At 43.9% G+C, this 18,136-nt stretch overlaps 1 protein-coding gene and 2 long non-coding RNA genes across 4 annotated transcripts in view; all 3 read left to right on the top strand.

Annotated features, from left to right (window-relative positions):
- Positions 1-18,136, top strand: part of LOC118382414 (gamma-aminobutyric acid receptor subunit beta-2-like) — a 122,938-nt gene that overhangs the window by 31,495 nt on the left and 73,307 nt on the right. Inside the window, exon 4 of the mRNA XM_052486964.1 lies at positions 5,226-5,269. Coding sequence (XP_052342924.1) covers positions 5,226-5,269 — 44 coding nt within the window. The remainder of the gene's footprint in view (positions 1-5,225; positions 5,270-18,136) is intronic.
- Positions 6,407-7,679, top strand: LOC127913890 (uncharacterized). Its single transcript, XR_008087117.1, has 3 exons — positions 6,407-6,477; positions 7,253-7,282; positions 7,630-7,679. It is a non-coding gene; the product is annotated as an uncharacterized LOC127913890 (long non-coding RNA).
- LOC127913889 (uncharacterized) lies at positions 7,867-8,201 on the top strand. 2 transcript variants are annotated; one of them, XR_008087115.1, is made up of 3 exons: positions 7,867-7,934; positions 7,966-8,026; positions 8,180-8,201. It is a non-coding gene; the product is annotated as an uncharacterized LOC127913889 (long non-coding RNA). The 2 variants fall into 2 exon arrangements; XR_008087116.1 differs by lacking the exon at positions 8,180-8,201 and adding an exon at positions 8,119-8,140.

The following is an 18,136-nucleotide window of genomic DNA, read 5'->3' as shown; positions in this document are numbered from 1 at the left end:
AGAGAGAGAGGCAGAGAGAGAGGCAGAGAGAGAGAGGCAGAGAGAGAGGCAGAGGCAGAGAGAGAGAGGCAGAGAGAGAGGCAGAGGCAGAGAGAGAGAGGCAGAGAGAGGGGCAGAGAGAGAGGCAGAGAGAGAGGCAGAGAGAGAGGCAGAGAGAGAAGGATTGAGAGAGAGGAAGAGAGAAGCAGAGAGAGAGAGGCAGAGAGAGGCAGAGAGAGGCAGAGAGAGAGGCAGAGAGAAGCAGAGAGAGATAAGGATTGAGAGAGAGAGAGAGAGAGAGGCAGAGAGAGGCAGAGAGAGAAGGATTGAGGAGAGAGAGAGGCAGAGAGAGAAGGATTGAGAGAGAGGCAGAGAGAAGCAGAGAGAGGCAGAGAGAGGCAGAGAGAGGCAGAGAGAGGCAGAGAGAGGCAGAGAGGCAGAGAGAGAAGGATTGAGAGAGAGAGGCAGAGAGAAGCAGAGAGCAGAGAGAGGCAGAGAGAGGCAGAGAGAAGCAGAGAGAGAGAAGGATTGAGAGAGAGTCAGTGAGAGAGAGAGAGAGTCAGAGAGAGAGAGGCAGAGAGAGGCAGAGAGAATCAGAGAGAGAGAAGGGTTGAGAGAGAGAGAGAGGCAGAGAGAGAGAGGCAGAGAGAGGCAGAGAGAGAAGGATTGAGAGAGAGGCAGAGAGAAGCAGAGAGAGAAGGGTTGAGAGAGAGGCAGAGAGAAGCAGAGAGAGAAGGATTGAGAGAGAGAGAGGCAGAGAGAGGCAGAGAGAGGCAGAGAGAGGCAGAGAGAGAAGGGTTGAGAGAGAGGCAGAGAGAGGCAGAGAGAGAAGGATTGAGAGAGAGAGAGAGGCAGAGAGAGGCAGAGAGAGAAGGATTGAGAGAGAGGCAGAGAGAAGGAGAGAGAGAGAGGCAGAGAGAGGCACAGAGAGGCAGAGAGAAGCAGAGAGAGGCAGAGAGAGGCAGAGAGAGAAGGATTGAGAGAGAGGCAGAGAGAAGCAGAGAGAGAGAGGCAGAGAGAGGCAGAGAGAAGCAGAGAGAGAGAAGGATTGAGAGAGAGAGAGAGAGGCAGAGAGAGAGAGGCAGAGAGAGGCAGAGAGAAGCAGAGAGAGAGAAGGATTGAGAGAGAGAGAGAGAGAGAGAGAGAGAGAGAGAGAGAGAGAGAGGCAGAGAGAGAGGCAGAGAGAGGCAGAGAGAAGCAGAGAGAGAGAAGGATTGAGAGAGAGAGAGAGAGAGAGGCAGAGAGAGAGAGGCAGAGAGAGAAGGATTGAGAGAGAGGCAGAGAGAAGCAGAGAGAGAAGGATTGAGAGAGAGGCAGAGAGAAGCAGAGAGAGAAGGATTGAGAGAGAGAGAGGCAGAGAGAGGCAGAGAGAGGCAGAGAGAGGCAGAGAGAGAAGGATTGAGAGAGAGGCAGAGAGAGGCAGAGAGAGAAGGATTGAGAGAGAGAGAGAGGCAGAGAGAGAAGGATTGAGAGAGAGAGAGAGAGGCAGAGAGAGAGAGGCAGAGAGAGGCAGAGAGAAGCAGAGAGAGAGAAGGATTGAGAGAGAGAGAGAGAGGCAGAGAGAGAGAGGCAGAGAGAAGCAGAGAGAGAGAAGGATTGAGAGAGAGAGAGAGAGGCAGAGAGAGAGAGGCAGAGAGAGGCAGAGAGAGGCAGAGAGAGAAGGATTGAGAGAGAGGCAGAGAGAGGCAGAGAGAGAAGGATTGAGAGAGAGAGAGAGGCAGAGAGAGGCAGAGAGAGAAGGAGTGAGAGAGAGAGAGGCAGAGAGAGAAGGATTGAGAGAGAGGCAGAGAGAAGCAGAGAGAGAGAGGCAGAGAGAGGCAGAGAGAGAGAAGGAGTGAGAGAGAGAGAGAGGCAGAGAGAGAGAGGCAGAGAGAAGCAGAGAGAGAGAAGGATTGAGAGAGAGAGAGAGAGGCAGAGAGAGGCAGAGAGAGGCAGAGAGAGGCAGAGAGAGGCAGAGAGAGAAGGATTGAGAGAGAGGCAGAGAGAGGCAGAGAGAGAAGGATTGAGAGAGAGAGAGAGGCAGAGAGAGGCAGAGAGAGAAGGATTGAGAGAGAGAGAGAGGCAGAGAGAGAAGGATTGAGAGAGAGGCAGAGAGAAGCAGAGAGAGAGAGGCAGAGAGAGGCAGAGAGAGGCAGAGAGAGAGAAGGATTGAGAGAGAGAGAGATAGACCCAGGTTCGAGTTTGGGGGTGCCCAGGTCCGAGTTTGGGAAACTGCATTAGTCCACTGTTGACATAGTCCTACATTTTTTTGCATATCAAAACGCATTATACCCCTCAAAAAGACACCATCACACAGAGTAGCCTGTATGAAGTTATCTAGTATAGTACTACACATCTATCTGAAGACTAGTTTATTTATTTTTTTGTAACAGTATTTTTATTGGAATTTCACAATTTTCACCCATGTTAAGAGATAAAACAACAGAGACAAAGCAAGAAAAACCCACTTACTCATATCTACGCGCATATATATACACATACATACATACACATACACATACATACACACACATACATATACCCATGCATATACACACACACACACACACACACACACACACACACACACACACACACACACACACACACACACACACACACACACACACACACACACACACACACACACACACACACACACACACACACACACACACACACACACCCATACATACGTACACCATTTTCCTCTTCCCGCTCGGTGCTTCTCTCACCCCGTCACCATCATTGCGTCTCTCAATACATACATTTTAAACAAAGAGGTTAGGTTCCTCACATGGAACGTACAGTGTAGTTCTGAAATACACAGATCCCTGCCATTCTAAGAGAATCCTTGCAGCATAATAGCTGATACCTCAGGTTCTAGGTAATTTAGATAAGGTTCCCATACTTTGTAGAACTGGTCTGTTTTAGAATGCAATGTACATGTCAGATATTCCAGAGGCACCCATTCAAATAGTATCTTATGCCAATCTTTAATAGAAGGAACCTTATCACTAATCCACTGTAAAAGGATGTTTTTCCTCGCCGCGAAGGTAAGGATGTTGTAAAGCCTCCCTTTACCCACAGAAATAACATGCCTACTAGGGACACCTAACAGTAAAGAAACTGGGTCCAATTCTAGATCAACCACTAGGATCTTTTCAATTTCTTGCAGAACACCAGACCAGTCTTTGTATTTTGGTACATGACCATAAACAATGTGTTAGGGTGCCTGTATCAGTTTTGCATTTAAGACACTGAGGGGAAGAGGAAGTGGGGCTAAAAGCATGTCTGCGATTTGGGGATATATGCAATCTGTGTATTATTCTTAATTGGATTGCTCTAGTACGGTTACATATAGATATTGTTTTTGCATATCTCCAAATGTCCTCCCACATTTCCCACATTTCACACTTGTTTCACCCTCTGTGTGTTTTGACAGCAGAAAAGGACCTTCAAGTATCATAAAACAGACCTACAGACATTTTCCTTTGTGGGAAAAAAAAGCATTATTTCAATGACAGACACATCAGGGTTACCAATTAAGGTGGTGCTCTTCAGAATATAATGTCTTACTTGTAGGAAGCGGAAAAAGTCCTGCTTTGGGAGTCGATATTTCTCGACCATCTGCTCAAATGACAACAAAATCTTGTCAGCAAATAAGTCATTTAGCCTGCGTATGCCCTTATTAAGCCATAAGTTAAAGCCAGCATCCAGCAATCTTGGACTGAAATCTGGGTTGTTAAGATTTGGGGTAAGAGCAGAGGTTAGTTTGGACTTTCCCAGGAAGCGTTGAACTGACCTCCATACTTTGAATGTGTTCAGTGTAACGGGGTTATTGCAGTGATCTTCTACAGACTTGAAACTTCTGAAAAATAAAAGATCCTGTAAGGGGTATTTTGAAAGAGAAGTCTCAATGTCTAACCAAATAGAGGAGTCATCATTTGTGATCCAGTCAGAAATATAACAAAGGTGGGCACACCATTGATAGAACCTGATATTGGGCAGGTCCAAGCCGCCCATAGAACTTGGCAGCTGCAATATTGCCATCTTAAGTCTTGGCTTGCGTTTACTCCATCCATATAAAGGAACTTAGCCATCCATTTACATCCTTTATTACCTTATTGGAGAGTAATACTGGGATCATTTGGATTGGGTAAAGTAGTCTAGGTAAAATGTTCATTTTCAAGAGGGATATTCTACCCAACCAAGAAATCGGGAGAAAGTTCCAGCGCTCCAGATCCTGTCTTATTGTGTCAAACAAGGGAACAAAATTGGCTTTGTACATTTGCTGGAATTTAGGAGTTACAAATATACCCAGATACATGAAACCTGAGGGAGACCATTTAAAAGGGAAGGGGGGAGAAGTATTAGGTACAGAATGCAGGCTACCAAGTGGCATAGCCTCTGACTTAGTAAGGTTAATCTTGTAGCCTGGGAATCCGCTGAATAATTCAATAATATTAATAAGAGATGTAATTGAAGTCTCGGGACTAGAGATGAATATCAGGACATCATCAGCATACAAGCTTATTTTATGGTGAACATCACCAATGAGCAGCCCCCATATAGCAGGCGTTACCCTGATGGCCTCGGCCAGTGGTTCCATAACGAGTGCAAAGAGGAGGGGGGATAAAGGACAGCCCTGTCTGGTACCTCTGTGTATAGAGAAGCTATTTGACCGTAGCCCATTAGTAAGGACAGCAGCCTGAGGATCAGCATATAAAACTTTCACCCATTTTATAAAGTTGTCCCCCAGACCAAATTTATTTAGAGCAAATAATAGGTAAGACCACTCCACACGATCAAATGCTTTCTCAGCATCTAGGGGGAGCACAAGACCATCCACAGCACTTTGTTGGTAGGCTTGAATTACATTAAGAAGCCGCCTGACATTGTTGCATGAAGACTAGTTTCTTAAAAAATACATTTAAAAAAACACCTCAAATTCTGACAGAACAAAATGGCCCAAATGTATTCAGAATTAAATGTAATCTGTTATTCATCATCTGATAAAGATAATCAACTATGTGAATTTCTGACTTTAGTACAGTCCAGTAGGTTTATCCATTCTCCCCCTCTCTTCCAGGATTTACATGTTGACCATGTAGTTTCAGATACCTATCCCTCTCTCCACTCGTTTACTGACTCTTCTCTCTCCTCCCCCTCTCCTCCAGGACGACACGTTGACCATGTAGTTTCAGATACCTATCCCTCTCTCCACTCGTTTACTGACTCTTCTCTTTCCTCCCCCTCTCCTCCAGGACTACACGTTGACCATGTACTTCCAGCAGGCCTGGCGGGACGCGTCTGACCTGAGATGCCCTCAACCTGACTCTGGATAACAGACTCGCTCTGGGTTCCCGACACCTATTTCCCCGATAAAAAGTCCTCTCCACTCAAGAACAGAATGATACTGCATCCGGACGCACCGTTCTCTATGGTCCGGTAAGGGATTTCATTGTTTTTGATGATTTCCCCGGTTTGGGTTCTGTAGCCTTCTACACTTTCATAGTCTGTGATGATTATCAATATCTTTCATTGCTTGGTTGTGATCAGTAAAGCACTGTAGGAGAAACAGAGGCCAGGTAGTTGAGGGTGAGGAATATCATAACCTTTCAGTCTACCTAGGTATGGAGTCATAACCTTTCATCTACGTAGGTATGGAGTCATAACCTTTCATCTACGTAGGTATGGAGTCATAACCTTTCAGTCTACCTAGGTATGGAGTCATAACCTTTCAGTCTACCTAGGTATGGAGTCTAACCTTTCATCCAGAGTCATAACCTTTCAGTCACGTTCAGACCATGTCATAACCTTTCATCTACCAGCAGGCCTTTCAGTCTACCTAGGGGACATAACCTTTCAGTCTACCTAGGTCTGTCCTACCTTTCATCTACCTAGATAGTCATATCCTTTCATCTACCTGGAGCCATAACCTTTCATCTACCTAGGTATGGGTCATATCCTTTCATCTACTAGGTATGGGCCATAACCTTTCATCTACCTAGGTATGGAGTCATCCTTTCAGTCTACCTAGGTATGGAGTCATAACCTTTCATCTACCTAGGTATGGAGTCATAACCTTTCATCTATCTAGGTATGGAGTCATAACCTTTCATCTAAAGTCATAACCTTTCATCTATCTAGGTATGGAGTCATAACCTTTCATCTACCGAGTCATAGAACAGTATGATCCGACTTCATCTATCGGTATGGAGTCACCTTTCATCTACCTAGGTATGGTCTCTACCGGTATGGGTCATAACCTTTTTACCATTGTTTTTGATGACCTAGGTATAAGTCATAATCATCTATTAGGTATGGAGTCATGTTCATCTTGTAAAAACCTTTCAGTCTACCTTATGGAGTCATAACCTTTCAGTCTACCTAGGTATGGAGTCATAACCTTTCATCTACGTAGGTATGGAGTCATAACCTTTCAGTCTACCTAGGTATGGAGTCATAACCTTTCAGTCTACCTAGGTATGGAGTCATAACCTTTCATCTACCTAGGTATGGAGTCATATCCTTTCAGTCTACCTAGGTATGTCATAATTATCAATATCTTTTTCATTGCTTTTGGTTGTGATCAGTAACCTTTCATCACTGTAGGAGAAACAGAGGCCAGGTACCTTTCATCTACCTAGGTATAGTCATATCCTTACATCTACCTAGGTATGGAGTCATAACCTTTCATCTACCTAGGTATGGAGTCATATCCTTTCATCTACCTAGGTATGGAGTCATAACCTTTCAGTCTACCTAGGTATGGAGTCATAACCTTACATCTACCTAGGTATGGAGTCATATCCTTTCATCTACCTAGGTATGGAGTCATAACCTTACATATACCAGTCTTTCATCCTAGGTATGGAGTCATCCTTTCATCTACCTAGGTATTCACCTTTCATCTACCTAGGTATGGAGTCATAACCTTTCATCTACCATGGAGTCATATCCTTACATCTACCTAGGTATGGAGTCATAACCTTTCATCTACCTAGGTATGGAGTCATATCCTTTCATCTACCTAGGTATGGAGTCATAACCTTTCATCTATCTAGGTATGGAGTCATAACCTTTCATCTACCCTAGGTCATATCCTTTCATCTACCTAGGTATGGAGTCATAACCTTTCATCTACCTAGGTATGGAGTCATAACCTTTCATCTACCTAGGTATGGAGTCATAACCTTTCATCTACCTAGGTATGGAGTCTATCCTTTCATCTACCTAGGTATGGAGTCATAACCTTTCATCTACCAGTCATATCCTTTCATCTACCTAGGTATGGAGCCATAACCTTTCATCTACCTAGGTATGGAGTCATAACAGTCTTCAGTCATATCCTTTCATCTACCTAGGTATGGAGTCATATCCTTTCATCTACCTAGGTATGGAGCCATAACCTTTCATCTACCTAGGTATGGAGTCATAACCTTTCATCTACCTAGGTATGGAGTCATATCCTTTCATCTACCTAGGTATGGAGTCATAACCTTTCAGTCTACCTAGGTATGGAGTCATAACCTTTCATCTACCTAGGTATGGAGTCATAACCTTTCATCTACCTAGGTATGGAGTCATAACCTTTCATCTACCTAGGTATGGAGTCATAACCTTTCATCTACCTAGGTATGGAGTCATATCCTTTCATCTACCTAGGTATGGAGTCATAACCTTTCATCTACCTAGGTATGGAGTCATATCCTTTCAGTCTACCTAGGTATGGAGTCATATCCTTTCATCTACCTAGGTATGGAGTCATAACCTTTCATCTACCTAGGTATGGAGTCATATCCTTTCATCTACCTAGGTATGGAGTCATAACCTTTCATCTACCTAGGTATGGAATCATAACCTTTCAGTCTACCTAGGTATGGAGCCATAACCTTTCAGTCTACCTAGGTATGGAGCCATAACCTTTCAGTCTACCTAGGTATGGAGTCATAACCTTTCAGTCTACCTAGGTATGGAGTCATAACCTTTCAGTCTACCTAGGTATGGAGCCATAACCTTTCAGTCTACCTAGGTATGGAGTCATAACCTTTCATCTACCTAGGTATGGAGTCATAACCTTTCAGTGTACCTAGGTATGGAGTCATATAATTTCATCTACCTAGGTATGGAGCCATAACCTTTCAGTCTACCTAGGTATGGAGCCATAACCTTTCATCTACCTAGGTATGGAGCCATAACCTTTCAGTGTACCTAGGTATGGAGCCATAACCTTTCATCTACCTAGGTATGGAGCCATAACCTTTCAGTGTACCTAGGTATGGAGACATTTCTCATGATTGACCATCTGGTTCTAAGCACTACATACGGGGTTGGTTTCTTTGGTGTTTTATCATTCAATAATGAAACAGTAGCGTACAGAAAGAGGAGATGTGTTTGGTTGAGGGAAAAGGGATTTCACAGGCTCATAGCCCTTCATAGCTAGTCCGTCCACCAAGGAATCTAGACTTGTTTCATCCTCACTAACCATTTGGGTCTCCACACTACTGCATACTAGATTGAACAACCGTGTTGGGTTCTTCTGGCTTTACACTTTCATGGTCTCTGATGATTATCAATAATTGATCGGTTTATAATCAATAATGGAACGGTGCTGTAGAACGTCTACAAAGGGAGGAAATGTATTAGATTGTACGGCTGAGATCCTATCCATCCAGAAAACATCTCTTTATGATGTTGGCTGTGTCTGAAATGCCACCCTAATCCCTATTATAGTGCACTGCTTTTGGCCAGAATAGTGCAGCAAGTAGGGAATTGGGTGGCATTTAGGATTCAGACATTCAGTCTCTGATGCTGCAGAGAGGATTGCCATTCATAATAGATCAATGATCATCAATAATGTAGACGTTCAATACAAACACACACACACACACACACACACACACACACACACACACACACACACACACACACACACACACACACACACACACACACACACACACACACACACACACACACACACACACACACACACACACTGGATGGTGTTTTATGTACTGTTGTGCTGCCTGTGACTTTGTGAAGCATGTAATGTGATGTACAATATCACGGCATCCATATATGGATGTGTTTGATGATTTCTGTGCAAATTATCTCTCAGCTTTACGGCCTGCGTATTTAAAGGGATGAGATTATTGTTGCTAATTCAAGACATGAACATCGCAGGCAGCTTTCATTCATTCTCTCTCTCTCTCTCTCTCTCTCTCTCTCTCTCTCTCTCTCTCTCTCTCTCTCTCTCTCTCTCTCTCTCTCTCTCTCTCTCTCTCTCTCTCTCTCTCTCTCTTTCTCTCTTATATGAAGGGTTCTTAAACCATTTAAGTATCTGCAGTGCACCAGATAATTCACATGTTCAGCTTTGAGAGAAAAATCTATAAACCTAATTTATAAGGCTTCCATTATGTAAGGCCTCAATTATATAAGCCAACACATACTTTCTACACGACAACAAGAAACTAAAGAGAAAGACCCAAGTATTGAGGTGCCTGCAAGGACTCTGACCGTCACCCCAGTAACTGTAGCTAGGTGGTAGCTACCCCCTCCTCGGCCTACTCTTCAAACTAACCCAAATCTGAACATTCCTTGTCATGAAAAACTAAGAAAAAGAAAAAACATAGTCCCTTCACTGTTCTGGAGCCTGTATGGGAACAGCATTGGAGTATTTGGCAGTAGGAGTGCAGGGGCCAAATTACAACTACCGTCACAATGTCTGTCTCTCAGATTCTCTCATTTCAATTTAAAACAACTTGAAAAGATGCGGCAGGAGTACAAACAACATGTTCCATTGCCACGAAAAGAAAATACACTACTGTGTTCTCTGTTTCCATGCTCCCATGCAAGCTTGGGAACAGTGTGGGCCTATTTTCGTGGCCTACTCACTCGCCGTCCTCCATGTTGCAGGGTCAGTTCATATTGGGATGTGAAGTGGAGAAAAATATGTTGGAAAATGTATTTAAATGGAACTTCCTATAACAGACACCTGTTCTTCTTCGTTGGTGGCACATGCCCAGCCAGTGTTAACACGTTGTCCTATGGAGAATGCTAACTGTTCACCGTCTTATTGGTGAGTGTCTGAGTGTAGGCCTAGAATCTGAGATGAGTTCAAACAATAATGTAAAGGCAATCACAACACTGGCAACACTTACAATCACAGTTACAGTTACAGTCAGTTACAGTCAGTTATAGTCAGTTACAGTTACAGTCAGTTACAGTCAGTTATAGTCAGTTACAGTTACAGTCAGTTAGTCAGTTATAGTCAGTTACAGTTACAGTCAGTTATAGTCAGTTACAGTTACAGTCAGTTACAGTCAGTTATAGTTAGTTACAGTCAGTTATAGTCAGTTACAGTTACAGTCAGTTACAGTCAGTTATAGTTCAGTTACAGTCAGTTATAGTCAGTTACAGTTACAGTCAGTTACAGTCAGTTATAGTCAGTTACAGTTACAGGATAGAGTTATGGGAGAAGCTCTAGTGCCTCAGGTTTTATCTGCACTGGTTCCATCAAGCCCCTCTCTTCTCCTCTCCTCTCCTCTCCTCTCCTCTCCTCTCCTCTCCTCCTCTCCTCTCCTCTCCTCTCCTCTCCTCTCCTCTCCTCTCCTCTCCTCTCATCTGCACTCCTCTCCTCTCCTCTCCACTTTTTATCAGTCCGTCTGTTATTTGATGTTAGTAAGTCCAGACACCCAGTCAGCAGGACCAGATGCCAGAATGCTTAGAGCACAGTGTGTGTGTGTGTGTGTGTGTGTGTGTGTGTGTGTGTGTGTGTGTGTGTGTGTGTGTGTGTGTGTGTGTGTGTGTGTGTGTGTGTGTGTGTGTGTGTGTGTGTGTGTGTGTGTGTGTGTGTGTGTGTGTGTGTGTGTGTGTGTGTTTGTGTGTGTACCTGTAGATATGCAGGAGAGACGGCTGGTTAGAACAGCAGGGAGGTTGTCTGTGTGTGTGTGTGTTGTCTGTGTGTGTGTGTGTGTGTGTGTGTGTGTGTGTGTGTGTGTGTGTGTGTGTGTGTGTGTGTGTGTGTGTGTGTGTGTGTGTGTGTGTGTGTGTTTGTGTGTGTACCTGTAGATATGCAGGAGAGACGGCTGGTTAGAACAGCAGGGAGGTTGTCTGTGTGTGTGTGTGTGTATGTGTGTGTGTCCAGGACTCTCCTCTCTAAGAATCTCCTCAGTACTGCATAGTGGGACACACAGCTGGTGACTGTGTCCAGTAACAGATGGACAACACTACTCTCATAGTCTTTGTGGAAGAACAACATATTGATTGATATCAAATGCGAGACGTTTAAGACCCCGTGGCCAGTAATCATTGCCAAAAGAACAATGGTTGAGTAGAGATCAATGATTTGCAGAATCCTTGACAGGCATGAAGTCCTTCTGACGTTCTTTGTGATGTTATGGTCAGGTTTTTGGGAAACACTGAGCTAGGACTCTAAGACTGTGTTCAGACTATATCCTAGAATCTGTTATTAATAAGGCCTGCATTACATGCCAGTCTTCAGTACCCAGTTCCATCAGTGTACTGTACTCTACTGGACTCTACTCTATTGGACTCTACTGGGCTCTACTGTACTCTACTGGACTCTACTGTACTCTACCGTACTCTACTGGACTGGACTCTACTGGACTCTACTGTACCCTACTGTACTCTACCGTACTCTACTGTACACTACTCTACTGTACTCTACTCCTCTCTTCTGTACTGTACTCTACTGTACTCTACTCCTCTCTATTGTGCCCTACTGTACTGTACCCTACTCTACTGTACTCTACTCCTCTCTACTGTACTCTACTCCTCTCTACTGTACCCTACTCTACTGTACTCTACTCTACTGTACTATACTCCTCTCTACTGTACTCTACTCCTCTCTACTGTACTCTACTCCTCTCTACTGTACCCTACTGTACTGTACCCTACTCTACTGTACTCTACTCATCTCTACTGTGCCCTACTTTACTGTACCCTACTCTACTGTACTCTACTCCTCTCTACTGTACTCTACTCTACTCTACTGTACTCTACTGTACCCTACTGTACTCTACCGTACTCTACTGTACACTACTCTACTGTACTCTACTCCTCTCTACTGTACTGTACTCTACTGTACTCTACTCTTCTCTATTGTGCCCTACTGTACTGTACCCTACTCTACTGTACTCTACTCCTCTATATTGTGCCCTACTGTACTCTAATTTACTGTACTCTACTCCTCTCTACTGTAACCTACTGTACTGTACCCTACTCTACTGTACTCTACTCCTCTCTACTGTACTCTACTCCTCTCTACCGTACTGTACCCTACTCTACTGTACTCTACTCCTCTCTACTGTACTATACTCCTCTCTACCGTACTGTACCCTACTCTACTGTACCCTACTCTACTGTACTCTACTCCTCTCTACTGTACCCTACTGTACTCTACTCTACTCTACTGCACTCTACTCCTCTCTACTGTACCCTACTGTACTCTACTGTACTCTACTCTACTGTACTCTACTCTACTCTACTCCTCTCTACTGTACTCTACTCTACTGTACTATACTCCTCTCTATTGTTCCCTACTGTACTGTACCCTACTCTACTGTACTCTACTCCTCTATAATGTGCCCTACTGTACTCTACTCTACTGTACTCTACTCCTCTCTACTGTACCCTACTGTACTGTACCCTACTCTACTGTACTCTACTCCTCTCTACTGTACTCTACTCCTCTCTACTTTACTCTACTGTACTCTACTCCTCTCTACTGTACTGTACTGTACTCTACTCCTCTCTACTGTACCCTACTGTATTGTACCCTACTCTACTGTACTCTACTCCTCTCTACTGTACCCTACTCTACTGTACTCTTACTCCTCTCTACTGTACCCTACTGTACTCTACTCTACTCTACTGCACTCTACTCCTCTCTACTGTACCCTACTGTACTCTACTGTACTCTACTCTACTGTACTCTACTCCTCTCTACTTTACTCTACTGTACTCTACTCTACTGTACTCTACTCTACTCTACTCCTCTCTACTCTACTCTACTCTACTCTACTCTACTCTACTGCACTCTACTCCTCTCTACTGTACCCTACTGTACTCTACTCTACTGTACTGTACTGGACCCTACTCTACTGTACTCTACTGTACTCTACTGTACTGTACTCTACTCTACTGTACTCTACTGTACTCTACTGTACTCTACTGTACTCTACTCTACTGTACTCTACTCCTCTCTACTGTACCCTACTGTACTGTACTGGACCCTACTCTACTGTACTCTACTGTACTCTACTCTACTGTACTCTACTCTACTGTACTCTACTCCTCTCTACTGTACCCCACTGTAATCTACTCTACTGTACTCTACTCTACTGTACTCTACTCCTCTCTACTGTACCCCACTGTACTCCAGTCTACTGTACTCTACTCTACTGTACTCTACTCCTCTCTACTGTACCCCACTGTAATCTACTCTACTGTACTCTTCTGCACTCTACTGACATCTGCTCTACTCTTCTCTACTGTAAAATACTCTACTATACTTTACTTTATTAGTTTAAACAGACTGTTTTTGTATATTGTTGTGACTTAGATAAAGATCAGATCAAATTTTATGACCAAATGATGCAGAAGTCCAGGTAATTCCAAAGGGTTCACATACTTTCTCTTTCCACTGTAGTTGTTACCAGTTAAGGAACTGGCCACTACACATCATATATTTATTTTCAAGATATCAACAAACATATTAAGAGACACATTTATTCACTGTTGTTGAAAACCATGTGAGTCAGATTCCAAGATGGAGGAATTAGCCTGAAGCGCAGCTATTTTCTCTAGCTCTTTTTGTGAGAGGACAGGATGTGCTATGGAGACGTACAGCCCTGATCTTCTGTCAGTGGCTGAACAGTTCAATGGATATCATGAGAAAGAGAAATAGAGAGAGAGAGATGCGTCAACAGCAACCTTGGGGAACTCCTCTGCATTATCGTTAACAGCAGACTCCTACATTTCCTCCATGAAAACAATGTACTGAGCAAATGTCAAATTAGCTTTTTATCATATGAACGTACAACAGACCACATATTTACCCTGCACACCCTAAAGAAAGAAACCAAAACAAAGGCTAAGCCTTCTTATGCTTTGTTGATTTGATTTGACAAACATCTCCAATCCAAAGTTAAATCTAGAATCGGCTTCCTATTTCGCAACAAAGCATCCTTCACTCATGCTGCCAAACATACCCTTGTAAAACTGACCATCCTACCAATCCTCGACTTTGGCGATGTCATTTACAAAATAGCCTCCAATACCCTACTCAACAAATTGGATGCAGTCTATCACAGTGCAATCCATTTTGTCACCAAAGCCCCATATACTACCCACCATTGCGACCTGTACGCTCTCGTTGGCTGGCCCTCGCTTCATACTCGTCGCCAAACCCACTGGCTCCATGTCATCTACAAGACCCTGCTAGGTAAAGTCCCCCTTATCTCAGCTTGCTGGTCACCATAGCATCTCCCACCTGTAGCACACGCTCCAGCAGGTATATCTCTCTAGTCACCCACAAAACCAATTCTTTCTTTGGCCGCCTCTCCTTCCAGTTCTCTGCTGCAAATGACTGGAACGAACTACAAAAAATCTCTGAAACTGGAAACACTTATCTCCCTCACTAGCTTTAAGCACCAACTGTCAGAGCAGCTCACAGATTACTGCACCTGTACATAGCCCACCTATAATTTAGCCCAAACAACTACCTCGTTTCCAACTGTATTTAATTAATGAATTTATTTAGCTCTTTTGCACCCCATTATTTTTTATTTCTACTTTGCACATTCTTCCATTGCAAAACTACCATTTCAGTGTTTTACTTGCTATATTGTATTTACTTTGCCACCATGGCCTTTTTTGCCTTTACCTCCCTTCTCACCTCATTTGCTCACATTGTATATAGACTTGTTTATACTGTATTATTGACTGTATGTTTGTTTTACTCCATGTGTAACTCTGTGTCGTTGTATCTGTCGAACTGCTTTGCTTTATCTTGGCCAGGTAGCAATTGTAAATGAGAACTTGTTCTCATCTTGCCTACCTGGTTAAATAAAGGTGAAATAAAAAATATATATATTTTTTAACTTAAGTATTCAGATACTTTGCTATGAGACTCGAAATTCAGGTGCATCCTGTTTCCATTGATCATCCTTGAGATGTTTCTACCATTTGATTGGAGTCCACCTGTGGCAAATTCAATTGACTGGACATGATTTGAAAAGACACACACCTGTCTATAAGGTCTTACTTGCATGTCAGAGCAAAAACCAAGCCATGAGGTCAAAGGAATTGCCCTTAGAGCTCCGAAACAGGAATGTGTCGAGGTACAGATCTGTGGAATGGTACCAAAATATTTTTGCAGCATTGAAGTTCCCCAAGAACAGAGTGGCCTCCCTCATTCTTAAATTGATGAAGTTTGGAACCACCAAGACTCTTCCTAGAGTTGGCTGCCTGACCAAACTGAGCAATCGGGGGAGAAGGGCCTTGGTCAGGGAGGTGACCAAGAACCCGATGGTCACTCTGACAGAGCTCCAGAGTTCCTCTGTGGAGATGGGAGAACCTTTCAGAAGGACAACCATCTCTGCAGCACTCCACCAATCAGACCTTAATGGTAGAGTAGCCGCTTGGAGTTTGTCAAAAGACACCTAAAGGACTCAGACCATGAGAAACAAGATTCTCTGGTCTGATGAAACCAAGATTAAACTCTTTGGCCTGAAAGCCAAGCTTCATGTCCGGAGGAAACCTGGCACCATACCTGAGGTGAAGCATGGTGGTGACAGCATCATGCTGTTGGGATGTTTTTCAGCTGCAGGGACTGGGACACCAGTCAGGATCGGGGCAAAGATGAACGGAGCAAAGTACAGAGAGATCCTCGATGAAAACCTGCTCCAGAGCGATCAGGACCTCAGACTTGGGCCAAGGGTCACCTTCCAACAGGACAACGACCCTAAGCACACAGCCAAGACAACGCAGCAGTGGCTTCGGGACAAGTCTCTGAATGTCCTTGAGTGGCCCAGCCAGAGCCCGGACATGAACCCGATCGAACATCTCTGGAGAGACCTGAAAATAGCTGTGCAGCGAAGCACCCCATCCAACCTGACAGAGCTTGAAAGGATCTGCAGAGAAGAATGGGAGAAACTCCCCAAATACAGGTGTGCCAAGCTTGAAGCATCATACCCAAGAAGACTCGAGGCTGTAATCGCTGCCAAAGGTACTTCACCAAAGTACTGAGTAAAGGGTCTGAATAATTATAAATGTGAATGTGATATATACTGTATATATGTTTTTATCAATGTGGAAAAATTCAGAAATTGTTTTTTTGCTTTGTCATTATGGGTGGGGTATTATGTGTAGATTGATGAGGAATAAAAAAAATAATCATTTTAGATTAAGGCTGTAACGTAACAAAATGTGGAAGAAGTCAAGGGGTCTGAATACTTTCCAAAGGCACTGTATATCAACGAGGGCAGTAGAACAGTCTGCAGGACCCGGCCTCAACCTACTATTATCTGAAGTCTAATGTCTACTGTTTGCTGATGACCTGGTGCTTCTGTCACCAACCAAGGAGGGCCTACAGCAGCACCTAGATCTGTCCCCAACCAAGGAGGGCCTACAGCAGCACCTAGATCTGTCCCCAACCAAGGAGGGCCTACAGCAGCACCTAGATCTTCTGCACAGGTTCTGTCAGACCTGGGCCCTGACATTAAATCTCAATTCTTTTAAAGAATGGTGTTCCAAAATAGATCGAGTTGCCAGGACCATAAATACAAATTCTAGACACCGTTGCCCTAGATCACACAAACAACTATACATACCTCGGCCTAAACATCAGCTCCACAGGTAACTTCCACAAAGCTTTGAATGATCTGAGAAACAAGGCTTAGAAGGGCCTTCTATGCCATCAAAAGGAACTTAAAATTCGACATGCCAATTAGGATCTGGCTATAAATAATTTATAGGACCCATTGCCCTTTATGGTTGTGAAGTCTGAGGTCTGCTCACCAACCAATAATTCACAAAATGGGACAAACACCAAATTGAGACTGCATGCAGAATTCTGAAAATACATCCTCAGTGAACAACGTAAAACACCAAACAATGCAGGTAAAGCAGAATTACAACCACAACCACCTAAAAGGAAGCGATTCCCAACCCAGGACAGCAGCACAATTAGACCCAACCAAATCAAGAGAAAACAAAAAGATAATTACTTTACACATTGGAAAGAATTAACCAAAAGCTATTTGGCTCTAAACAGAGAGTACACAGTGGCAGAATACCTGACCACTGTGATTTACCCAAAATCAAGGAAAGCCTTTGACTATGTACAGATTCAGTGAGCATAGTCTTGCTATTGAGAAAGTCAGGCAGACATGGCTCTCAAGAGAAGACAGGCTATGTGCCCACTGCCCACAAAATGAGGTGGAAACTGAGCTGCACATCGTTATAACACTGTACGAAGACATAGCAATATGACATTTTAAATGTCCCTATTTCTTTGAAACTTTTGTGAGGGTAATGTTTACTGTTCATTTTTTATTGTTTATTTGACTATGCCGAGAGAGAGAGAGAGAGAGAGAGAGAGAGAGAGAGAGAGAGAGAGAGAGAGAGAGAGAGAGAGAGAGAGAGAGAGAGAGAGAGATAGATAGCCCTGCTACCCTAAACCCTGCTACCCTAAACCCTGCTGCCCTAAACCCTGCTGCCCTAAACCCTGCTGCCCTAAACCCTGCTACCCTAAACCCTGCTGCCCTAAACCCTGCTGCCCTAAACCCTGCTACCGTGCTGCCCTAAACCCTGCTACCCTAAACCCTGCTGCCCTAAACCCTGCTACCGTGCTGCCCTAAACCCTGCTGCCCTAAACCCTGATGCTTGCCACAGTGTGACTGTGTCCTGTCCTCTCCAACCTCCATTAGTATGTTTGTCAGGTACAGTAGGCTAGCTGCTACCTTTTTCCCTCTCCTCTCCTCTCCTCCCTCCATTAGTATGTTTGTCAGGTACTCTACAGTAGACTAGCTGCTAGGTATACTCTCCTCTCCTCTCCCTCCAAATAAGATCCTGTCTGGGATATGGTGTGTGTGTGTGTGTGTGTGTGTGTGTGTGTGTGTGTGTGTGTGTGTGTGTGTGTGTG

Source organism: Oncorhynchus keta, chromosome 30 (assembly GCF_023373465.1).
Source record: "Oncorhynchus keta strain PuntledgeMale-10-30-2019 chromosome 30, Oket_V2, whole genome shotgun sequence".
Lineage (NCBI taxonomy): Eukaryota > Metazoa > Chordata > Actinopteri > Salmoniformes > Salmonidae > Oncorhynchus > Oncorhynchus keta.
Note: the sequence above shows the minus strand (reverse complement) of the source record. Positions and strands in the feature narration are given on the sequence as shown.